We start from the raw sequence: 24,664 nt of genomic DNA, 5'->3' as shown, positions 1-24,664 counted from the left end.
CACTGTTTTGTTCCCCCCCCTTTCCTTTCACTGCTGTCAGAGAGGCTGATGGCAATTGTTTGTTATTGGCTGTTAGAGCACAGTGAAGTGTTAGTCTCAACACTAAACACTGTCTGCCTTGAAATACAAGTAGCTAAACTGCAGGAGACAACTTTTTTCTTCCTGCTGGGCAGGAAGCTTAGAGTTTCTTCACAATATGTACCGGAAGGCAGGCTGGATGTTGTTTTTACTATTTATTCTTTTTCTGGTATTAACACCCACACAAACAAGTATTCAACTTACCCAAAGACACTGGTTTGTTTCAGTTCATAATTACATATTTTCAGTCAAACTCCAGTGAAGTTTAACTCATTTGGCATAAATACAACCCACCTAATAAAGTATTTCCATTCACCATAATAAGCAGCTGATAGCTTTCCACAGTGGTCATCTTCATAGTACCTAAGTTATTTTTGGGTAAACTACTCTCATTCCAGTTTTCTTGGACTGTCTTCATCCATGATTAAGGTCCCATTCTTAGGAGAACATTATCACTGGCTTCCTTGCCCTTCTGGCAGCAGCATTTCCCAAGTCATGAGAGGACCACACCTCTCTTACCTCTAGGATTTTGCTGTTTCTTCTCCCAGTACTTCGCAGAGCAAGATCCTGCTCTGCTTCCTGTCAAAAGAAGGGCAGGCACATACTTCTACACCTCTGAGACCAAGCTCTAAACCCAAGGAAGCAATACTTCTAGACAAGCATTCTCTCCTGCTTTCATTCACTGAAGTCAATTCCTTAAAGACCTCCCCAGTTTTGCCTCCAGTGCAGGAGACCAAAGCTCCAGCCAAGTTTGTTGCTGCTGGGCTCAAGACTTTTTGTGCCCATAATTTCACTTCTACAGCTCAGTAAAGACATTTCTTGGAAGTGACTGCCTTGATCTGGCAGGTCAGAAGCTGAAGGGGAAACAGTAAGTGGCAGGTCTAATTTCTCATTCAGCTTCAAGGGAGCAATGAGCACCAGCAGGATCCCTTAATCCCCCAAAACATCCACCAGAAGGACTTTCTGCAGAGCACGTTCTGATTGCAGCTAATTGTTTGTCCACCATGACAGGAGGCCCAAGCCTGGTTCGCTGATTGATCCCTATTCACAGAGAGAAAAAGAGAGCATGTGATTTTAAACTGCAAAGAGAATATAGGAATAAATACATAAAGATATAAATTCTCCCCCTCCCCCAGGTTACTGATGAGGTATTCACTTTTTTCCTGTCAGAGCCTGCCCAGCACTGGTCCAGACTCCTTTAATCTTTGACAACACTACACCAAACGTTCACCACTTGAAAATCAAGCACTTGCCCATTCCATTTCCTGACTGTGCTCACTGCCCAACATACTCTCATTGTGAGAAAACGGAGCTTTCACGGTTTACTCCCGTCTTTCTGTTGTATTGTACTCAGGTAGTTCTTATGCCAAAACACTGCAGGGGAAAGACTGTTTAGCGGCTGTGTGAGCCTTGATGTGGTTCTCCTAGCTCTGTATTCCTTGTACGCTCATTTTTATCTGCAGATCCTACATCTAAAGTCTGTCTTAAATCAGCCTCCCAGGTTTGAACTCCACCAACAACTACAATTTGTTACACACAATTCGAAAACACACAGCAAATAATACAAACTGACCACAAGAACACGCTCTCATGCACATCTCATTTCTCTCGTCTTCCACCCCTTTCATTCTGTGACTTTCATTGCTCTATGGTCAACTTAAATCAATCAGTTGCTTGGAAAAGGGATGTTATTTTAGACACAGAGTAAACCACAAGGTTTTCAAGGCTATGTGAATTATGTGCATAGTTACCATAAGGGTGTAGGGTGCCTCTTTCTTCTGGACTTCTTCTGTGGCATTTGAAGTGGAAGCCTCTGCTGAAGTTGGCCCTGTAGGTGATGTATCAACAAATGTTTCATCCATGACGCGGAAGCGGATCTCCTCCCCAATGTCCATGTAAAGGTCGTGAGCCCCTTCTTCTGTTTCATATTCCCACACCCACACCTGCTCTGCTTCATCGCTGGCCAGGCCAAGGGTTAAGGACAGAAACATGCAGCATGGTAAGTAATTAGCATTCTACCTGACAGATCACTTTCTTTTGAGAATAGACTCTCAACTCAAAAATCCTTTCACAGTTACTTCTCTAACTGCAGTGCACTGGCCTACGTCATCACCTACACGTTCCAGGACCCCAATCTCGTCTTTGATTTTCCTGCTTCAAGGTATATGCTGATGGGCAGTACAACCCTCCTCCCGCAAAAACAACAGACTAACCAAAAAAACCCTCAAGTGTGAGAGCAAGACATCACCTACCACAAGTAAGTATATTAGACACACCATTTATCTAGTCATTACATGATGTGGGAAAAACTGCATTCTGTTTTCAGTAGAAGACAAGACTAGAGGCAGGGATTACAAAGCAGTTGTTTGAGGGACATTGCTATTCATTTTTGTTAGCTGGGACAATGATCCTACAAAACTGAGCAAGTGTGGCGCCTGTTTAGCTGTGATAATAGTCTGTGGGACTTGCCTGACATAGCAGCTTAGATTCTGCCACTGAGCATCTTCACTATTACAGTAGAGAATGCCTGTTAGGACACCACTGCACCATCTTTTGAAATGAAGTAGTAAAGTTATCAGAGGTGGTCAAAGGATACAACTTAGCTGGCTGCTGCAGGGATTCTGGAGGGATGACAATATCATCAAAGAATCCAAGAGAAACTATGGAGGAAAGAATTTGATAAAGACTGAAATGCTTCTTCACAACCTATGTATCACAGCAATTCCTAAAACACAATTTCTAGACTCATTATCCTTCCTCTTTCAGGAAGGGCATCTGAGATTATGCAGGAATTATTCCTTGAGCCACAGTGTTCAATTTCAGTTGGCAGGAAAGCAATCTCCAGCTGAAAGTACATAAAGCAACAGAGGGCACAGTCTTCATGCTCACTGGGAAAGGAAAAGGCTGTTTGGAGCGGGATTGGCAATGAAAGCCTTCCAAGAAATGAGTCAGATGCTAAAGAGGTCTGTGACAGAAAAGAGCTTAGAAATCACAGATGTAACACGTTAAATAAGGAGCAATATAAAGTTAGAACAAAACCCTCCCCCTGAGATTCTGAGATTTCACGATGTTGAATATTATCAGATAGCAGACCTGCCCAAATTCAGTAACAAATGCACACACTATAATCTCATTGTCCTAATCTTAACAGCTGAGCAGAGGAGCTTGCTTGCATGGAAAATTCCATCAAAAAAGGAAGGCAACTCATTGACTATGTATTTCATGGATCTGACAGCACTTTGTGCTAGGAGAGAAGTTTCTCTACCATCTTCTCAGATACAGAAAATGATCATGGATTTTCACAGAACTGTGGGGAAGATATTTCAGACCAACATGATCCAATACTACCATTTTAAACAAACAAGTTCTGTTAACTGATGTGAGAAAATAAATCCAGTCTATGCTCCAGATGGGTTTATCTACTTGTTCTTCTTGGGCACACATGAACAACAAAAGTAAGGGGGGGTGGGTACAGACAAAACCAAGTGCAGGAGAAGCTGCCAGGCTCAAACTACCAACTATTTTTAGATCAGAGCAGCACTAGAGGCCAGTAGTAGCCTTTAACCAGCCTACATACAGCATTATGCAACCTGAAATCACAGTCTCTCAGTAAACCCAAATGCTCTGCAGCTCTAGTGCCCCCAGTGTCAGAAGTTCCAGTTTACCGTGAACTCCATCCTGACTGCAGCTTTTAATCTCTCCAATCAGAATCTCATCCAGGAAGGGATGGAAGACCACGTACCGGAAATGCACTTAAAAGAAAACAGATCATTAGTGTTATGTCCACAAGTGTGAACCATGCTCCTTCCACAGGGTGGCAGCCATTAAAACAAAATCCCACATCCTATATGCTCTCTAAAATGCTGTATCCAGTAACTTTTACCCCTTCCTTACAGAGACTGATTAGATCAGGAAAACAGGAATAAGAGTTCCAATACCTAACTGTGTTTTGTATGAATTATGGCAGCAGTTGATCTGTAGCTTCCTGTCCTCTGCTCTTCAAACTTGCAGTAGTTGAGATTCACAGAATAAAACTTTTTAAAATGAAGAATGTGGAGCAGGGCCTCTGCTTCAGTTATATTATAAGTGTTCTTACACAATGCTTGGAGGCCAAAAATATCGATAGAAATGATACTTTCCCATAATACCTCTGCTCCTTTCATCTTTAACAGCAATGCTGTATTTTGATCCATCGAAATATTTGATATCAAATATTATCAGAGTAAATAAGTTACTTTAACATAACTAGATTTTTCATTCAGCTTAAATAAAAATGTCTCTAAATAGTATAGTTTTCTTATAAATGCAAAATGCTTATGACAATCACAGTCAAATAATGCTTATGAGCTATTTAACATCACTTTAGCTGTCCATACTCAGTGCTGCTGTTTTACAGAAAGTCAGGCTACTACATTAAAAAAGGAGTTATTACTAGACACCAAGATTTATTAAAGTACTATCCCAGATTCTGAAAGCAGGAGACTCCTTTGCTAGCTCAAAGAGAATATATTGTCTTGTTTCAGTTCAAGGACTAAATCAAAGTTAAGAAGCTGAATGGAAATTAAAAGAAGCAAGCAAGAAAGCTGCTATTGTCCTTCAGTCTTACACAAGCTTTTATTTGTAGAGAATGAGTTCTAGTAGAGCTAAAATTTAGAGTATGGCAGCCACATACAGTCAGTCCAGTTCCTTTCAAACAGGAAACATTTCATTTGTTCGAGCGACACTTCTGCACTGAAAATTGAAGCTAGAAAAATGCATCTCTTCCCAGTTCATTTAAAGGCATTTAAAGGAACTTGTTTTAACCCCCCCCCCCCAAATTGCTCTTATGCATTTACTTCTAGTTTTCATTCTGACAGATTTGACAAAGTCAAAAGAAGTTAATCATTGCTATTTTCTAAACAAACCAAAACCCCAAAACCCCACAACCATAAATGTACACTGAACCAGATCTGCCTAACTCTCTCGCTCAAAAAACAAAACAAAACAAAACAAAAACACCCATAGCAAAACTCCCAGTTAGGAAAGCAGCATCAAATGTTGTGTGAAGGCTATATTTAAAAACATGTTTCTTCTTTCTGGCTAGAGAAAATAAGCTTCAAAAGAAGAAATACTGGACAAACACAAGACAATTAATACAAGTTATTTTCTATTTGCAGATTTCCAATCATTTTAAATTCAATTAGTCCCCTTCCTTATCCAGCAGCTATGCTGCTAACTGGAAAAAAGAGATGGACTGCTGGTGAAGGCAGACAGGACCAGCTGTTTAAAGATGCATTTGTCACAGAAAAAGCAAAGGAAAGACTCCTGCCATGTTCCTCCTGGTCTCCTATGAGGACAGAGTTAAGGCTGTGAACGTCAGTAAGTTCCTTTAAATTTAATTTACATAACAATTGAACTTAGTTTACATTTCTAGGTCACTAACATTCTGCAAAACCATATAACTGAAGGTAAGAATAAACCTTTGGTATGTGATGCACCATCTCCAGGGAATATGTATGAATCCTCCAGTTTTGTAATATCATACAGACAGATGCAGAGACCGACATTGTATACAACCTGCTCAAAGAAAAAACAATAAAAAAAACAATAAATCAAGCAATCCACCAGGTTAACTCTTTTCAAATTTATATTCTGCACACACTTTTTTAAAGGAAGGCAATGGAAGAGTGGCAAGATGGGAGGGGGATGTTTTGGTACTCTCCTTCAACAGCCCCAGCCCCACTTCTAACTGCTTAGAGGAACCTAAAACCTCTCTCTTATTCAAGCATTACAGGAGGATGTGTTTCTACCGGCACTAGAAAGAGTACTGCTACAAACAGAAACTCTTGGGGTGATTGTCAGTGACAAGAAAACTTGACTGGCCAAGATGGCAAACACTTGCCCATAGGAAAGGACAGACATCACTCACCAAACTCGTAGCTTGTCTAAAGGCCAAATATATTTCTTGCTAAAGTTACACTCTCAGGAGCCCCTAAGACTTGCCTTTGTCTTAAAGTATAAGAGCTATGGGCACAGATGAGGGAAAACTCTTGCTTTCTTTGCCACTTCTGAGATAGCTTCACAGCTTAGTAAATTTAAGGCACCTATGAGTCATCAGTGGATGACAGTTTTGTTTTCCATAACCTGTCTGTATAATCTGCTGTCCACAACCCTATATCACTTTTGGCTGCTCTTTCGAGCTCTCTTCACATTCACTAGCTACATTTTGAGTCTTGCACCTGTCTCATGCCGAAAGCTGTATGTTAATCACAGTCCCAGGGGCTGCACAGAGAAACTGCGACCTCCTGACCTATGACATAATGCTTTTTTTTTATATCCTACACCAAAGGTCAACTTCTTGCTCCCATACTGTATTTCAAATGCTTAGCAGAGAGCAAGTCAGATATTATCACCTCCAGTTCTCTTACACATTTATTTCCATTGTCTTTTTTTTTAATTTCCCCTTGGATAGATTAGTTTGCATTCATTTTTTCAGACTGCATTTCAGGTTGCAACTCTACACAGAATAGCAGTTACTCTCATTTCTCTTCAATGCTTCTCCACCCTATCTGACATCTCAATATCTTCCCATTACAGCCTTAGCTGTTAGGAAAAAAAAAATCCCTTTGAGATGATATAAAGCTGTCTCTGTTTACAGTCTCTGGTACTTCAGTCTCTGGGATGGCCCTCACATCTAAACTAATCTGATACTCCACACGCATTTCTCATCAGGAACAAATAAAGGAAGAAACACTCAGAGAGGGATGTGATGAAGTCTGCATCACCTTTTAGGTGACCCATGTTTTACCTTGTTGGCCAATTTTTTGTTTAGTTCTTCAGCAATGGATTCATTCAGTTTCCTTTCAAACTGCCAGGGAGGGATTCTTACAGTGTCAGTCATCTCTACGAGGACAAACATGATGGCCGGGAGCAGCTCTGGGGAAAGAGAGAGAACACAGCCACTTCCTCAGGAGCAGAAGCGTGTCAGGGCACCTAAGACACCCTGACGGCTGATGCCGGCTGCGCCGGGGAAATCACCATCCTCCCGCCGGGGGAAGCACGCGGCTGTATCCCGGCTGCCTGCACGCCCAGGGCTGCCGGCGAGCCGCAACCACCGGGGGCTACCGGCTGCGCGGGGCCGGGTCTCAGAGGAGCAGAGCGGGTGTGTGAAGGCGGAGGCAGCTCCGGAGGCCGCGCCGCGCCGCCCCCCGGCCCGCAAGGCAGCCGCGCGGGCGGGGGCTGCCACAGAACGGCCGTTAGGGCGCGGCCGCTGGGGAGCGGCCCGCGGGGGGGGGGTCCCCTCCTCCCTCCGGCCGTTCCCGCGTCTCCGCGCTCGGCGGCCCTCTCCCTCCCCCAAGGCCAGCGCGGAGAGCCGCAGCTTCCCCCCGCCGGCTGCGCCGCTGAGGGAGCGGGGGGGAGGCGGCGGCGGCGCTCCCCAGGGCGGGGGCGCCCTCAACGCCGCGCCCGCAGACCCACCTGGCCCGCACGAGCACGCCCACGCTGTTCCGCAGCCTCCCGCGACTTCCGGCTCCTCAGCCAATCGCCCTCCGCGGGCCGGCCCCGTGGGGCGGGACGTGGGGCGGAGAGAACCGCCCCTGGCGCGGGCGCGAGCCCCGCCCCGTCGCGGGGACCATTTTGTCCCGCCTCAGTGCAGGGCGGGGTTGCGCTGCGCGGCAGACTGTTATCTGCCGTTGTCGGCCGTTACCGGCTGTTACCGGTGTGGGGCCTCCGTGAATGCGTGTGGCTCCACCGAGTGCCCAGCTCGGTGTGAACAGGAGGTTGAGGGATGGGAGACTATGCTGGGGAGGCACTGTGCCTTTTGTAATTCCATTTATAAATAGCTGGCTCCTGCTGCAGCCTGTCCAGTGCTGCCTGGGCCAAACACGGTTGTGAGGAGCAAGGATGGCACTTGGTGTGTGTGTGGCACTGTGGCTTGCATGGCTGCATCTCTGCCCGTGGCCCTCCTGGGAAGGAGGGAGCTTGTCTTTGGGGACATGGAGTTTCCTTGAATTACTGCTTTCACACAATTCCTGAGACAGATTTCCTCAGCTGTTCTTGGCTGGGCAGTTCAGGTGTCTGCAGGCCCCTCTTCTGGCTGCATCCTGGGTGCCAGGCTTTCAGTAGTGTGTAGTTTTGGTCAATAAAGTGTGAAGATACACCTCTTGGTGTGATTTATTTTGTATTTGATTTACTTATGCTGCTTTAAATGTTTTATGTGCCCCAGTGCTTTGAACTGATGTATTTCTGTGCTGTAGCAGTTAGGAGGATCAGTCCAGTGGTTTTAAAGAGCATGCTGCTAGGAGTTTGGTACCTCAAGTGTTGTTTTACATTTTTAATACCCATAATACAAGCCACACACAGCTGGAGGCTTTTCATAGTGCAGCAGGAGGAGCAGTACTTCCCTTTCTTCTTCCGGTTAAGGCCGGGGACATAAGTGATCTGAAACTTGGAAGGATTTTCAGCAACTGCACATCCTACACAGGACCTCTTTGTGAATACCTGCCTTTTTCCCATGCCTGGTATTCCATATCACTCCTTGGTGATCATTCAAGTATATTAGTTATTGTTTCTTCTAAAAGAATCCACAATTACAGTTACCAGTGTTACCATTGCATTTATCATTTTCATAAGCTTCAATACCAACATGGCAGCAGAGATCAAAATTTGCATCTCTCTTAGAGCTGATACTTCAAGCTTTTACAAACCTATACAGCAAAACCAGGTGGATTTATATCCCACTTATGTTTGGAAGGTATTTTTCACAATGGTAACTGCCTGAAGCTTAGGTAAAGGTTGTTATCAGGTATAAACTGGCATCACATAGAGCTGGAATAATTTATTCCAGCTGGGAATCTGAGTGTTAATTAAAAAAAAAGTTCCCATTGTACAGTTTTACAGCCTTCAGTGCATTTTTCAGCAAGCTAAGCAGCATGAGGGACTGTTAGAAACAAGGAGATGTGCTAATGTCTGAAATTTGCTGTGAAAAATGAAAGGAGATTGTTTGAAGTGTATTTAAAAAAGGAGTCTCAAGGAAAACCAAACATCTCAGTGGCTGACAGTCAAAACTGCACTGTCAGCACTATGGCTTTGATGCAAACACAAAGTATGTCATCCCCTTCACCCCCCAGTAGCGTGTACTAGGACAGTAATGAGTGTTTTAGATAAGGAATCATTAAATGTTGAGCAGTGTTGGAGCGGGAAAGGAAAAATAAGGTTGCAAATGTCATGGCTGGGCCTTATTAACAAGACACCTGTCTTGGTCAAAGAGTTTCTGATCTCTCTTCACAATTACTCTTGTTTCACCAGGATCTGTAGGTTTTTTTAATAAACATGGGTGGTCTGCATGTGTTTGGCTTGTTTTTATTTAATGGGGGGGCCAGGAACAAGTTTTCCCCTGGCATCTGAGAACAGCAGCGTTTGCCTTGGAGCATCCTGTACTTTCTTGGTTCTGAGCTCTTAAATGCAGCAGGCACCACTCTATCAGGACACCTCAACCCAAATCTACAGCATTTCTTGCTCTTCTTGTCCTAGTTCCAGAAAGCCTTACAAAGGTTCCTTTCTCTTGCTCTACAGTTGCTGCTGCTCTAATCTCAGTGCAGCACAGCTTTGCCAGCACATGTGCCGTATCCCTTGCTGTTCTGTCCTGACCCCACACGAATCTGTCAGCACAAGGTTTGACCTTGGAGTTTGAGTAGAGTGGAGTGCAGTTTTTGTGGATGTCTGTAGGTACTTTTTCAGAAGAGAGAAAAGTTTCTGACCATGTTCCTCTTCTGATGGCAGGGGAAGAAACTGGCCTGGTATCACAAAAGGAGGTAGAAGTTGATACTGTGCTGATATTAGAAAGCTGATCACTCTGGCTATTTTTGTATATAAGAACTAAAGAGTTAAACAGGGGCAGACACAGAGGGGAATAGGAGGCTGAATACCTAGGAGAACGTGGGAGGTTGAGAGGAGAAGGAAATTTGGACGGTCATATCACACTTCCATTTCTAGTCCACCTTTGAGCTAATCTTTTTCATGCTGCCAATAACCATGTCTCATCAGGGTCTGTTGAATGCCCACTACAAAACAAATGCATCTCACTTCAGCTCAGTCCACAGCCCATAAAAACAGGTGTGAGACCAGAAGATCTGCTGGACCTAGTTTTCTACTGACTTGTGTCTTATGCTTAGGTTTTTGGTGTCTCACAAAGTGTAGGCACCAAGCAAGCTTTTCTAGGGTTGGGACATGCAGAATTTGTCTTCTTCATCATCTCTCTGATGGCTAATAAAGGCTGAACTCTGCAGTGTGTTTTTCGATAAGGACACTAACAGGACCGCTCTCCTCTATGCAGCTACATATTTTGGTGAAACTTGCAGGGATTAGTATCTTCGATAGTACCCTCTGGGAAGCGGAATTGAAATGCATGAGGAGAAAGCTGTCAGATGGCATGATCATATGAGCTTCTTTGCCTTAAGACACCAGGATACAAACATTACCAGAGCTTGACCTAATTGGCAATTTCTCAGCCTCTGCCAGTAATGCCATAGGCTGTAGAGAATGATTTCCACTCTCACCCTCTGCAGGTAACCCCTCTTGTCCCAAGCTGAGGTCTGCCTGGGTCTTAGGACATGTGATGGATGTTGCACTGCTGCTACCTAGGTTTTTCTCCCTGCAGGAATTCTGTATTTCCAGCAGCCCTGGTCACAAGCACTATCTTTAACGTAAAAACACAAACCAAAGCCAAGCTTTGCCTTGAAAAACATTGGTGTTTTCTCAACTCAGCTGTTGATAGCAGCTCAGAAGTACATTATATTTAATACTGCGGTTGAGGTATCCTGCTATTGGAGACTGTGTGAACTTGTCTTGCTGAGCAGTCCCTCTTTGTCCCAATAGTTTTGATTTGATGAGTACCCACAAATCCACATAAGGGCCTGTACAGATGTTTGCATACATAACTATACAGAGTCTCTAGAGTCTCTCAGTAGCATCGTGGCCTTTCCAATATTTGGGAATGTGGTTCTTGGTTGTTGTTTTTCTGAAGCCTCAGTTGCTAGAATTCAGTGATTGCCCAAGGATCTTTCTGCCACTTAAAGAAAATCCCAGACATTTCTCATTCTCACAGTTGTAGAGGAAAACTTGAAAACACAAACTGAAGTTACCCAAAGGCTCAGAAACCAGGAGAAAAATGAAAGGAATCCCAAAATTGTTTTGTTGAAAATCTCCTCTGCCTCCACATTCCCATGGTTTGGGGGGAAAAAAAGACTCAGGAATGTTGAAGGAAGTGAGTGGTAATTTGCATCTAGACTGCTTTGGCCCTGGTTTGATTGACTCCAAAAGAATTATGTATCTTCTCACGTACAAAGTCCTTCACTCTCCTGCTTTTGCTTCTGTCTCTGCAGGCATCTCCAGCACCCTCACTCCCACTCTCTGTTTGATCAAAGCTTCCACTCTTCTCCTTTTATCATTTTTACATGCTTTAGACTCTCTGCCTTTTCCACTGCAGTGCATGCCTAGGACGACCTTCTAGTCAAATATACTCTGAGTTCCCTGTGCCTTTTCCTTCTAAAGCCTTTAGTGACTACTTGGCAGAATCAGATTCTGATATTCATCTCCTGTTCAGTTCCTGTTGTTTAACACATGCAGCTGGGCTGCAAGCTCTTTACAGCTAACCCTGCTGTACAACAAATAAGGTGGGAAATACAAGTATTTTGGATATTCAATGTACAAATATTAAACATATTATAGAAATTACTCCATTTACTTGCATTGCAGCCCCTTGCTGTCATGCCTTGTAGCAGTGGTGTGCCTCATGCATTGACATCTCTCCAGGGTTCCTTGGCCACCCCAGCACAACAGAGCAGCTCGTAGGGTCCTGCTGTCTGAGCACAAGCTGGATGAATGAGACGAAAGAGCTCTTTGAGGCAGTATCTAGCCCATAAGCAAATGCCCAGGGAAGAAGAGGGCATGCACGTACCATACTCCCAGGAGAGGATGGCTCTTCAGAAGAGGATTCAGGCTAGAGCCTGAAACAACCTGCTCTGCTTCTCCTCCCTGTCCTTGGGCAAGGGTCTGAAGGGTGAACTGGGCAGAAGTGCCTGGTGACCTGTGCAGGTGATGAATGGGGCTTGTGTTTTGTCATGGAAAACTTCTTGAAAAGGCACAATCAGAGTGTGATGGGCAATGCCAAAACCCACAAACATTTGGATTTTCAGTGCTTCTTTGTTTTTAATGGTCTTGCCATAGGCTAGGTCTCTTCGGTCCACATGCTTTTTTCTGTGTTGCATTTATTGAAAGCCATTTAATAGCCTTGTGAGAACAAACTTTCTGAGCCCTTGTTGCAGTTCTGGCTGGGTCAGCTCTCCCCCGCAGCAGCGGAGGGAGCCGTGGGAGAGACACAACTGCTTTGGCATCCAGTCCCTCTGCCAAAGCCCCCGGTGGTCTGACACCTGCTATCTTGATTGGTAAACTCAGAGACTTCCCCATGTCAGGCAGAGCAGCCCTGACCCTGTCTCCTGACTCTGCAACATGCCTGTGGCTTCCCATGCAACTCAGATGTCATATTGCAGCTCTGGGGCTTGTCACTGGAACAGGTCCAGTTGATACCATCGTATTCAGCCGCACAGCATAAATAGGCTCAAGGAGACAGTCATGTTTGAGAAACCAAAGCCAAGCCACAAGCATCCTCCATCACGAGACATTCGTTACAGCTCTCTGCAACGCAGACACTGCCCCATGGTTGTTTGGGCTTCCTGCAGATTTGACTCCAGGATTACGGGGACCTGTGAGGTGCAGGTGTGGTCTATCCTCCTGCTCCAAAGCGAGCCCAATATTACTTAAATCCTGCCCAGCTTGGTTTTAAAAACCTCCAGTGATGGAGGCTCTGGTGCTTCCCCAGGCAATCTATTTGAGTAATTAACTGTCTGTTCTGTTCAAAAGTGTTTCCTAATGTCTAGCATCAATCTTGCTCCTGCAATTTAAACCCCATTACTCCTTGCCCTATTCCCACTGGACATGCGAACTATTGATTCCTGTCCTCAGTGCTCACATCGTGCTGTGCCCCCCAGAGGGAATGGCTCCAGACGATTTATTATGTAGCCTCTGTCCACAGAGATGACTCCTGAGTGTAGTCCCATTGGCAAAGGGCAGACCAGAAAGAAAAGATCTTTCTGGCTTTGGGGGCTTGGTATATTCCATCACTTGAAATGAGACCCCTAATTAATAACACCTGGATAACCCTAATAACACCTGTGAGCCACAGGGTGACCGCAGTACCCCTGGGTGCTGGAGGCTGCATGGGGCAGGGGCCAGGCGCCAGCTCACACAGCTGGGGAGAGCGGCTGTGGGGGCACCAGTGGGGTTTGGTGTCCCGGGGGTAGAGGTGTGACCCATTGCTGCCGCCGGGGACCCACCCTGAGGGGAGAGCCCAGCAGCAACTGCATGAGAGTCCTTCTTCACACGAGCGGACGAAATGGCAGACCTGGCCTCCTTGCACCCCGTGTGCTCCCTGTCGCCCTGTCCACCCTGCCGCTGATCACGGCTTCCCTGCAGTCTGCCCTGTTGTGTCAGCAGCATGCACGCACGCCCGTCACGTTGCATGAGCAGGGAGCGATGTGGACCCATGTGGCCGGCCCCCCCAAGCCCTCTCTGTCCCCCTGCACAGACTTGCTCCTTTAAGCCTGGAGCAGAAATGACCGGCCTAATCCCTCCCACCTGCCCGCTCCCCGTGGCCTTTCCCTGACGTCAGGGGAAGGCGTGCGGCGGCTGTGTGTGTGCAGGGTGCACATCGTACACACACTTCAGATACCGCAGATCCATCAGGAGGCAGCCAGCAGCCAGCGCGCGTGAGAGAAACCCCCCAGAGCCAGGCTGCATGCAAGACGGCTGCTCCTCGCAAGGTAGCAGAGGAGCTTTCATCCCCCCTGGGCACTGATGCTTTGTAAATCACAGCTCCAGGGAGCCAGGGATTGCTGAGGAGGTAAGGGGACACAGCAGCCGCTGAGCTTGCCCATGGTTAAACTCCATGTGTTATGTTTTATTTCATCGCTGATTTTTTCTTTAGATGGTGGCGAGGTGTAAGGATGAAGGGCCATTTCCCTCCTCCGTTTCATTTATTCCCCACCAAGCTTTGAAACAATAACTCGTTTGGCAGCGACGGTGGCTGTGTTACATGTGCGATTTTGCTGGTGAGGGGAAATAGCTGTGGCTTTGCCAGAGAGGGCTGAGGTCAGCTGGGACCCGGCTCTCGGTGTGCAGAGGGGGGGGGTGTGATCTGCAAAAATGTGTCTTATTAAACCGCCCTGATGATGAAGGGGCTCTGAACTGGTGTTTCATTTGCACTGGCTGCACTATTCATTCCTGCAGACAGTAAGTTAGATCCACAAAGGAGGAAGGAAGGATGGGGATGAGGGTATTTGCATGAGGTCTTTGAGCAGACACTAGTCTAATTAAAAAAAAAAAAAATCCAAATCCCACAAAGTTGGTATTCAGGAATGATAGTTATGCATATATGCTTAAAAGGTAAATCAAGCCTCCATGATGGCTTCTCCTTTTGCTTCCCCTTTGCTTCTGGCAGTCTGCTTGCTCTCTCCCATGGCCTCCCCTAGCATCCAGCAGCACAGCGCTGACTAAGGGAGCTTTTTATAATCAATCCATAAAGGTGACATTCATATTTTAGTGCTAACCAGGCTGTATCGTAGGCGAGACTATCTCAGCAAAGATCCTTGGAGTTGTAAGTGTGATTGGCTTAGGTGGGGAGGGGAAGCTTTAAATGTGTATTCCAAATAAATGGCTGGTTTATTTTTCTGATAGCAATCCATCCCAGTGAAGGTTTTTTTAACATGCAGGATATGTGAAGGAAATATTGTTTTACTTGTAATTTAACTCTTAATGGCATGATCCAGTAACCAAAAATGGGGGGTGCGGGGAGGGGAGCTAAGAGGCTTTCATTAGCATTGGACAGAGACAGCGCTTATAAAAACCTGCTAGACGCCAAGGCTGTGATCCTCCTCTGAGGAAGGAAGACTGAATAAAGGTAGTCTCCAAAGCACTGCAGCAGCCGTGGTTGGGGTAACCTCTGCGTTTAACCATCATGCTTCCCAAACTGGTTCCCACCCGTTAGGGTAGCCCCCCGGGGAGAAGTTCATGCTGGGTCTCTGTAGGCCCCCGAGATGTTCGCGGGTCCCTTGGCGTGTGTATACGACAAGGGGCTGAAAAATGTAATTTTGCATTTAACTCTCAGGGTGCAGCACTGTGTCTGGAGGGACGGCGCTCTCTGTTTCAGGCTGTGTCTAGACTGCCTGGGTTCGAGGGGGGGATCAGCCTCCCCGAGGATGGTGGCAGGCCAGAAAATTGCTTTCACTGCTCTGTGCCCTAGGAGGGGTGAGGAGGTGGTTTCCAACAGAGTGCTGCAGAAATGGCTTTTCTTTTGAAAATATACTCTTTTTCCCTACTGATGTGGAAGGACTGGGAAGGTAAACCTGAAAAACTCATCGATTCTTAAACCAGAGGCACTGGCACTCATGACAGATCTAGAAAAGGCGATGGAGAGGCAGGGAATAACCCGTGTGAGACCTCGCTGGGAAAAATAGCAGAGGGAAAACAACCTCCAGCCAGTCAGTGGCGGGGGGGGGAAGCGGAAACACTCAGGAGACCCAGGTGTGAGAGCAGCCAGCATCGGCGCCGGGGCTTTGCATGGGGCTGCAGCCACGTTCAAAGCAGCAGCCCAGGGCTGCGGCGGTGGGCAAGCAGGAGGGTCGCGCTCTGCACCTGGAGCGTCACGGTCTCCGGGAGAGCGGCCGCCCCCAGGGCAGCCCCTCAAAACCCCCCTGGCCGATCGGAGGGAGCACAAAGAAGAGCCGCGCAGGGGGGACCGAGCCGCTAAGGACCATCAAGCCCATTAAATATGTACTCCATAGCCAGGCTGAGTGACGTCTGAGGGGTTTTCTTTGCTGCCACTAATGAATGGGGAGTGGCAGACCGGGGGAGAAGTGAGGCTGGTGTCTCTTCAAAAGGCTCCTTCCCCTTCTCGGGGGACCTTGAAAGGATGTTTAGTTAAACAAGGTCACAGCTAGCACCCAAGTCAATGTGTTTAGATTTAAAGCGGGAGAGAGAGTGAGACAGTGGTTTTATTTGATAAACCGCAGCCCTTTCAGTGGATCGTGATGAATGGGATGCTTGGATCGCTAGGTAAAAGCCGATGTGTCTAGTGCTTGTCGCCGTTAATTGGCCTGGGTTTTGCGTATTCTCTGACGGAGGGCGTCTGCCTGTCAGCTCGGCTTGGAAATGCTCCCTTGGAAAAACACAAAAGCTAAGCTAGCTGCCACTGGGGCACCTGAAAAAACTGTATTACCACAGGGGTCTGGGGTTTCATTCGTGGATTAGGTCTTTGGGGAGTGGGGCAGGCAGATGAGCATCTGCCCTGGTGCCTGGGCGCTGGAGAGAGGTCTCGGCGCGGGGCTTACGCGCGTCCTTGGCTCGGAGGGCTGTCACCCGCCCACGCCTGAGTGAAGACATGAGCTGCCACCAGCACTGTGAGGAACGAGGGATGGAGGTCCCATGGCAGCTGGGGGCTGTGCCGGGAAACCTTCCTATGCCCCGCAGCTGAGCTGGGCTGCTGCCCGCTCTGCTTGGCTGCTCAGGTGACCTGGATTTTGTCCCTGCACCCATGTGCGTGTGTGGGATGGACATGGCGTGTGCGGGAGTGCGGTATGTCCGCAGTGCCTGTCTGCCAGGCTGGGAGAGACCAGGGCTCATGAAGGAGGCTCTCAGCCCCCAGCAGAGCTTGGGGCGATTGCTGGCAATGGGGGAGAGGGGAAAAGAGCCTCTTTTCCCCCAAATGCCCCCGCTGTGTTGCCTGGTCGGGGTTGCAAGGGGGAGTGATGCAGTCGCTGGGCTCTGGAGAGGTCTGTGGGGTGGCACGGCAGGGAGGGCAGGAGAGGGGTGGGAAGCTGGGAGAGGCCTCCCCCACTCCCTGGCTGGACTGGAAGGGGAGGAGACTCCAGTGATGACATGCTCACATCTCCCCTCTTCCCTCAGCCCTTTCTTGCCATGAGTTTAATTTCCTCGGTTCCTTTGTTTGCTGCAGAGATTTAAATGAGGTTGGAGCCGGGGTATCGCGCCGGAGCGCCCGGTTGTGCCAACGCTCCTGCTTCGCCTTGCTGACGGAGAAGCACCGGCACAGCCACAGCCGGGCACTCGACCTCGGGCCCGAAGGCTGATCCCAAATCGGGGCACTCTCCCAATAGCGTGCTCCTGCCACAAGCTGAAGCAGGGCAGGCAGCAGCCCTGACTCAGGATTTCACAGAATCACAGAATGGTTGAGGTTGGAAGGGACCTCTGGAGATCATCTAGTCCAACCTCCCCTGCTCAAGCAGGGTCACCTAGAGCACATTGCACAGGATCACATCCAGGCAGGTTTTGAAAATCTCCAGAGAAGGAGACTCCACAACCTCTCTGGGCAACCTGTTCCAGTGCTCTGTTTGTAGGTGTCCGGTGTGGTGATCCCCAGAAAACACCTTGGCAGTGTAAATCTGGACAACGTGGTGTGGCCTAGGATGCAAACACCATGCAGGAGGAATCCCACGCTGCCTCCTCCCCTCTTGCCACCTAGAAACGTGGAATAATTTGGGTTGAAGGGTGCCGTGGGGGTCTCTGCGCCAACCCCCCCACTTCAAAGTTAGATATAATTTCCAAGTTGGAGCACCTTGCTCAGGACCTTGCCCAGGTGAGTGTTGCATATCTCCAAGGATGGAGATCCCACAGCCTCCCTGTGCCTGTGTCCCCGTGCTCATCTCCATCCATGATGAGCTACTGTCAGACTTAAGGGTCTTCCTCCCTTTCTCCTCCCTTTGTTATATGGGTTTTTTCTCCTTCTCACAAAATGCCCCACACTGGGGCAAGATACTTATGTGGTAGAGATGTGTTTCTGTGGCTGCCCCACTTTGGGACAGCTGGAGCCCCCCAAAGTGCCTCTTGTGTCCCTGGGCAATAGTGCCAGGCTTGCGGTGCAAATACAGCTCACACAGTGGAGATGTGCAGCTTGCCCTGCCAGGAGCACCCTGTGTGTCCCCCTCCACCATCACCTATCTCCCTGCCTTAAAAACAAGCTTTCCATTGCCTCTCATTGCTCCCTGGGATGACTTCTCTTCCTGCCAATGCCGAGTCGCAAAACAGCTCTTTCTCTCCAAAAAAGTGATGTTACAGACTCTAGTGTCATGCATCTTCCAAAATACCCAAGCAAGCTTGGCAGAAGAGGGTGAGACAAGCCCTCACACTAATCCTGGAGACCTGCGTGGCTGGATGTCTTCCTGCTGATAGGCATCCAGTCCTGGCGTACCCTTGAGTGATAGTGAGCAGGAGCCCGCTGGTCCCGGAGCCAGGCACCCCTGATGGCCATGACCAAAGGTGGCCATTGCTGTGGGGATATGGTCGCACCAGCCTCGTGCGAGCCCTGAGCTGGGCCGCAGTGGCCCAAGCAGAGGCAATTTCTTCTTCCTTGAGATGCCGAGACAATTCCCGCCAGGTCACATCAAAGCAAACTTGAGCAGCTGCCAATGTTCATGCCGCTTGGTGGTAATAAATGGGAAGGAGGAGGTCTGGGGTTGGAGCATCGGGTCATTTCTTAGTAGCATCTGCAGCATGAGACCTCCCGTGTGGACGCCTCCTTTCTTGCCTGCCTGAGTGGAAACAGCAGTAGAGGATTTGCCACATGGACTGATGGTGCTGGAGAGGCCCCAGCGGGAGAGAATCTTGCTTTGCGCAGGATTTTGGAGTGCCATTGCCTTTTCTGTGGCGTGCCTGCTACCCTTATCAGCTGCGATAAACCCGATCTGCAATTTCCAGCATGCTCCAGCTCCCTGAATCACAATGCTTCTCAGGGCACCCCAGCCCCTCTGTCCAAGGCTGGTCCCACAGGTAAACCAGGCCCTCCTGGTACAAACCCATGCTCAGCTGTCACTTCTTCTGCCCTGACCGTTTTGTCTCTGCAAGGCTCCCCCCTCTTGTTTGTCCCTTCCCATTTGTCTCTTATTTTTGTTTTGCCTCTGAGAAACTTCCATTTCACCACCTCCCTTGCAGACCAGCCAGAAGAAGCTCTTTCTCCTGGCTCCCACTGACTCCCTTAGCATACTAATAGTTTGCTCAAAGCACAGTTATTCAAGTTAAATACTCACCCACCAGATTAGGGACAATGGGAAGCCCAAAGGCCACATCAGTGAAAACGCACACAGCTGAGGCATATCATGGTAAAGCAATTTTTGTAGTGGCAACACCATAACGTCACCCAGACTTGAGGGCTGGATCCCCCAAACTCATTATGTTTGTCTAGCCCTGACTGTGCCTTGGCAAGCACTGACTCCCACAGCACTCCGGGGCACCCCATCGCCCGAAGGAACCAGGCTGCTCGCCCACCAGGAAAGGTGGCACCGGCCAGGGCAGAAGGGGCAGAGCGACCTGCTTTGAGGCTTTGCAAGGATCATGAATGGCCGCCGCTAAAAAACTAGCTAAGGCATGGGTGAAGCCATAGCTAGGCTGGGTTTGGGGTCTGGGAAAGCGAATATGGGTGGTGAGGGGAGGACGAGCCGCCTGTGTCCTCCCTGAAACTTCAGCTGCTCCAGAAAATTTCTCCCATGCCCTTGGTGCCTGCTATTTTCAGCATGGAGGTGACCCCCTTTCTCACGTCCCCCAAGGACTCTGTTTCTCCAGGGGCCGCGGATGAGTCAGAAAGCAAATTAAAAAATTGCTGGGTTTCCTGGAGCATGAAACACGTTGGGCAGGTGGAGTCCCAAATGCACCCCTCAGCCCCGTGGGGATTTTGGGGAAGGTAGCAATCACTCAGCGGGATATTGGGCACGAACTCCTTAGCTCTGGGTGACAGGGAAGCCCCTGACCAGGGGGGCGATGGATGAGTCCCCTGGCACCCCTGGAGCAGCCGTCCACACCAGTCTCCGGGAGCCAGCAGTGCTTGGCGGCGACCAACAGGAAAGGAAATCCGACAGCCGAGGAAAGGCTGTCTAAATGCCTTCGACAGCATTGCTGCCAGCATGTCTGTGTGAGCAGCTGTGGCGCTAATCACGCTCCAGAGCCTGCTCACTGGCTGGCTCAAAACTGAGCAAGCAACTGGCTTTCACATGCTGACCCTCGCAGTGATGCAGCGGGCAGCCGCTCGCCTGTGCTTGCTCTGCCACTCTCCGTTTTAGCATGAGGCCTGGCAGCCAGGCGTCCTCGCCAAGTGTTGCAAAGCCTCTTGCAACGGAAGAGCAGGGGTTTTGTGCTATTTGGGGCAAAAGTGCAACTTCAGTGCATGGGCTGTAATTTTTTTCAAACCTTGAAAAGCTGGTGGAAACTGGAGCCTGATGACGAGAGTTGTTGTTGAGAACAGAGTGCCCGGGTGTTACCAAAGGTCAGTGACATGGGACAGTAGGGAAGGAGGAGGCACCCTGCCACGTGTTGCTGTCGAGGGTTGCATCAGGGCATGAAATACTGTGTGCGCGCTGCTGGGGGCTCTGCAAGAGCCTCCCCATGCCCTTTCCGGACAGGGGCAGCTGAGGGTTGGGGTTAGGGTCTGAACCACGGACCGGGGACCTGGCCCCACTGCGAGTCCTCAAGGGGGTCACTGTTGTCTCGGTGCCTGCTTTCCTGACCAGGAAGAACGGGGATAACCACCTTTCCTCCCCTATCAGCGCATTTCCATGTCGGTTTGCTGGCACAGGTGAGATTTTCAGGTGCCCCAAAGCAACAGGGAGAGTCCTGGATGGGTGCTGGGTACAGCTCTAGCCATGGGAAGGCACCAGACAATGCCTGTTCGCCAGAGCCCTCTGTGTGGGGTTATTTTCTCACCACATTCAGTAGTTTGGGCCAAATCAATGCCAACCAAGGGGAACGAAGTCCCCAGCAGCTATCCTGTTGGCTGAAGTCTGCTCTGGCCTTGACCTGCCCCCCCCCAGACCTCCAGTGCCTCTGAAACCAGCGCTGGCGTTGACTTAATTGTTCTCTCAGCCTTTTCCTTTACTTTTTTAGCAAAAATCTCTGTTTCCTCTGCCCTCCCATTTAATTTTTTGGACTGCTAAACTAATCAATTCCAATCACTTTTCCATGGCTGGGAGAGCTGTGGCAGAGCCTGGGGGTGATTTGGAGGGATCAGGTACCTTGTCCTCCGTGGAAAAATCTGTGTTATTGCCCGCTGGCTAGACTGATGGCGATGGAGCATCTGGAGACCAGCTTTCCGGGATTCCCCCATGAGTGGCTGAAGGATAACATTTCGCCTAAGCAGGCCAGTTAATGCCTGGCAAAAGCTGCTGCAAAAATCTCTTGAATTACCTGGTATTCGTTACTGCTATTATCGCAGAGGCCCTGGTTGGGGGCCTGATCATGCCATGCGCTGCGCAGACATCTTTGCAGGAACAGGCCCTGCCTGTTGCAGTCTGTGCTCAGCTGATCTGTCTCCCATGACACGTTGATTTATGGACTTCATCCCCAGCCAGATACTAGGAATAAAAATATGTAGTGCTAAAGCTGAAAGAAAGAAGCAACCTAGCACACTCTTCCCCTACTTGCTCATTGATTTGCTGGAATATCCTGGCTTCCTGTAACCTAGGATGGGGCTCTCTGGGCTATTGCCGATGCTGGGGTCTCCCCCTGGCTTTGCTGACCGACAGGGGACATCCACAGCCATGGAGGGTGGCCAGGAGCAAGTGGTGCCTGTGATGCACAAAACCCTATTTGCTGGTGTAGCTCCGTCAGCGAAATCCCCCAAAGTGCATCTCCCTCAATACTTACCTGTAAAAGGCGTCCGGATTCGGTGAGTGTAGCAAACCGCGCTGGCAAAAGTGCCTCCTGGAGGCTGGTAACGGCTTCTCCCTTGCTTGCTAGGTTGAAGGCAGCAGCGGCGTGTGGCCGTGAGCTCGGGCACCCTCTCCCGCCCTGCCAGCCGCCCACGACGGAGCAGCCCACCGGCCCTGCCATGTCATCCGACCCCAGCGCGCCACCAGCGGTGCCATCACTGCACTCACCCAAGTCGCCCGTGTGGCCCACCTTCCCCTTCCAGCGCGAGGGCAGCCGTGTCTGGGAGCGGGGCAACCTCCTGCTGAGGGACCTGCCCAGCCCGCTGCCCACCAAGAGGACCAGGACGTACTCTGCGTAAGTAGCCAGCCGCCGCACGTCGCCATCGTGGCCAGGCCCTTGCTGCAAGGAGGACCATGCGGGCTCCAGTCAGTCCAGGGTGCATTTCTTATCTCTGGTGAGAAGGCACCTATTTATTTGGGAAATTGCAGGTGTGTGCTACATCAGGGAGCTTCTGCACCCTAAATTTGTGAGTGGTGCAATCCCACAGACCCCCGTGGGCAAGAAACACCATGGTTTTTTTTTTGAGGAAAGCTCTTCCGTGCTGGCACCTGGCTGAGCTGCAGGCTGGGGCTGCTCGGCCTGGTGCCGTCACCCGCCTGGCATCTCCCGCCATGCCCCGGGCAAGCTTTCCCCCTCTCTTCCCTCCTGCAGGACGGCTCGTGCCTCTGCTGGCCCCATCTTCAAGGGCGTCTGCAAGCAGTTCTCGCGCTCCCAGGGCCATGGCTTCATCACCCCTGAGAATGGCACAGAGGACATTTTCGTTCATGTGTCCGAGTAAGTCTGGGGCAGGGGGATCCCGCGGTGGTGTGCCTCTCGGATTGCCCGGATGCATAAATTTGGATGCCTCTCAGCCAGCGGGGTTTGCCCAAGGTGCAGCATGCGGGTTGGGTGCTGGACGAGTGTGGGGGCGGGGGTCCAGCCCTTGGCGCCGTCCCCACGGCCCATCCTCTCCCCACAGCATTGAGGGCGAGTACGTGCCGGTGGAGGGGGACGAGGTGACGTACAAAGTCTGCCCCATCCCTCCCAAGAACCAGAAGCTGCAGGCGGTGGAGGTGGTGCTCACCAACCTGGCCCCCCACGCGAAGCACGAGACGTGGTCCGGCCAGATCATCGGCTCCTAGGCGGCTGCGGGGGGCTGCAGGCCGGCTCGGCTGGCAGGCGACTGCGCCGGGGGGTGGCCGCGTGGAGCGAGTGGGGTGCTGGTGCGGCCGGGCCTGGGCCACCCCAGAACGTGTAAGGCATTTGCGTTCAGTGTCTTTTATACAGTTACGGTTTCCTTTCTGTCTGTCTGTCTGTCCCTTCCTCCTCATCCCCCTCCCTGGCCCCCTGCTGCCCCCTGATTCGGCCGCCCCCATGGTGTCCTGGTCCCTCAGGGCAGTGGTGCAGGAAAGCGCCCAGGACCACGCGTGGGGCTTAGGGGAATGGGGCCGCACAGGGCTGAGTGTCACTATGCCGGGATGGGGGCAGCTAAACCCTTCCTGCTCCCTTCCCCTGTCGCTTGTAATTCGGATTTGTCACTCGTCTGGGAGAAGGGTGACTCATTTTAATGTTAGTTTTTGCAGTCTGTTTTCAACGTCTCTACCAGCTCAGACCAGGAGAGCGGGAGGCAGGAGGAGTGGGCTCTATCCGAACAAGCAGCTTGGGTTTTATTTCCTTTAAATCCTGGGGTGCCTCGGGTTTCGGAGGTTTAATTTGTGAGCAGCCTTGGTGGCAAGCAGTGCTGCTGAGCATGCACGTCCCCGCAGGTGGCCTGGGGCCTGGGATGGGGGGCTCAACACTTGGTGATGCCACGAGATGGGGATGTGCTACCCCACAAGCTTAAGAAGTAAGGAAAAAAAAAGTGTGGCTTAAAGAAAGAAAAAGATTAGTTTTAAGGGGAAGAGCCACCCTGTGCTCAAGGGTGAGTGCTCGGGGGTGTATCTGAGTCGCCACTCTCCGCATCCATTTGCCAGTCTCCATTGCTAGCCCCGTGGGCGCCTGCGGCCCCACAGCAGTGGCGGCCGGGTGTCCTGTGGCCACACTCTCGCCCCTGGCTGCAGAAGGCTGGCTTTGGTGAACAGCACAGGGCCAGCGGCACCGTTGCTAATGCTCCGACTGCCGAGGCCAAGCCCAGGAGCCAGGCGGCCCCCGGCCTGGGGGGGCTGAGCCCGGGCGGACTCGTGTCATGGCGCTGCCGTGCATGGTGCCGAGAGGCAGGTGATGCACTTTCCTTGGAGCGAGCTGACCTGGCTTTTGGAGTGATGGCTTCCTTCTCCTCTCCCGGCCCTGTCACCCCAGCCCCATGGGATGCCCCGCTGCGTGCGTGCGTGCGTGCGTGCGTGCGTGTGTGTGTGTCTGTAGTTTGCTGTGGGGCAGGAGGAGAGGGGCCAAAGGGTCGGGGCGGTCGCAGTCTCAGCTGCAGGGCGAGTGCCGTTGTGCCCCTGCCGTGACACCTTCCCCCGGTTGTGCCATGTGTGGACACCTCCCTGCCCCCTCGGTGTAGACAGGGTCTCGTATATAAAGCACAAACTTCGTTTTTTGGTCTTCTCTGCCATGTCCTGGCCAGGCGGACCCCTGTGCTCGGGGGGGAGGATGGGGGGCAGTCCCCGTGCCTCATCCCCTGTGGGAACCGCTGGCACTGCCGGGCCTCGGCACCAATGGTGAGTGGAGGCTGGACCGGGAGCCCGGGAAAAAGGCGGCGCAGCTGCTGCCAAATGGGTTTGTTTTTCCGTTTTCAACCTTTCTGCGACAGCGACATGGGTCTGCCATAATCGGGGAGAGAAAGGGGGGCAATGGCCACCCTGCC

The 24,664-nt window shown here is 50.3% G+C and overlaps 2 protein-coding genes across 3 annotated transcripts; one reads left to right on the top strand and one right to left on the bottom strand.

Annotated features, from left to right (window-relative positions):
- Window positions 1-220: 220 nt before the first annotated feature.
- POLR3H (RNA polymerase III subunit H) lies at window positions 221-7,609 on the bottom strand. 2 transcript variants are annotated; one of them, XM_026069157.1, is made up of 7 exons: window positions 7,534-7,609; window positions 6,866-6,993; window positions 5,538-5,634; window positions 3,744-3,830; window positions 2,675-2,738; window positions 1,830-2,037; window positions 221-1,119 (listed from the first exon to the last, which is right to left on the bottom strand). In XM_026069157.1, the coding sequence occupies exons 2-7, from the start codon at window positions 6,974-6,976 to the stop codon at window positions 1,066-1,068; spliced, it is 621 nt and encodes a 206-aa protein (XP_025924942.1). In that variant the 5' UTR covers window positions 6,977-6,993; window positions 7,534-7,609; the 3' UTR covers window positions 221-1,065. The 2 variants fall into 2 exon arrangements, with proteins under 2 accessions (XP_025924942.1, XP_025924943.1); XM_026069158.1 differs by lacking the exon at window positions 7,534-7,609 and adding an exon at window positions 7,183-7,205.
- A 14,370-nt stretch (window positions 7,610-21,979) lies between these two features.
- CSDC2 (cold shock domain containing C2) lies at window positions 21,980-23,000 on the top strand. The gene is made up of 3 exons (XM_026069156.1): window positions 21,980-22,173; window positions 22,531-22,653; window positions 22,838-23,000. Exons 1-3 carry the CDS (start codon window positions 21,998-22,000, stop codon window positions 22,998-23,000), a joined length of 462 nt encoding a protein of 153 aa, XP_025924941.1. The 5' UTR covers window positions 21,980-21,997.
- The last annotated feature ends 1,664 nt before the right edge of the window (window positions 23,001-24,664 follow it).

Source organism: Apteryx rowi, unplaced genomic scaffold (assembly GCF_003343035.1).
Source record: "Apteryx rowi isolate R43461 unplaced genomic scaffold, aptRow1 scaffold_287, whole genome shotgun sequence".
NCBI classification, from domain to species: domain Eukaryota; kingdom Metazoa; phylum Chordata; class Aves; order Apterygiformes; family Apterygidae; genus Apteryx; species Apteryx rowi.
This window is presented reverse-complemented; position numbering and strand designations above follow the sequence as displayed.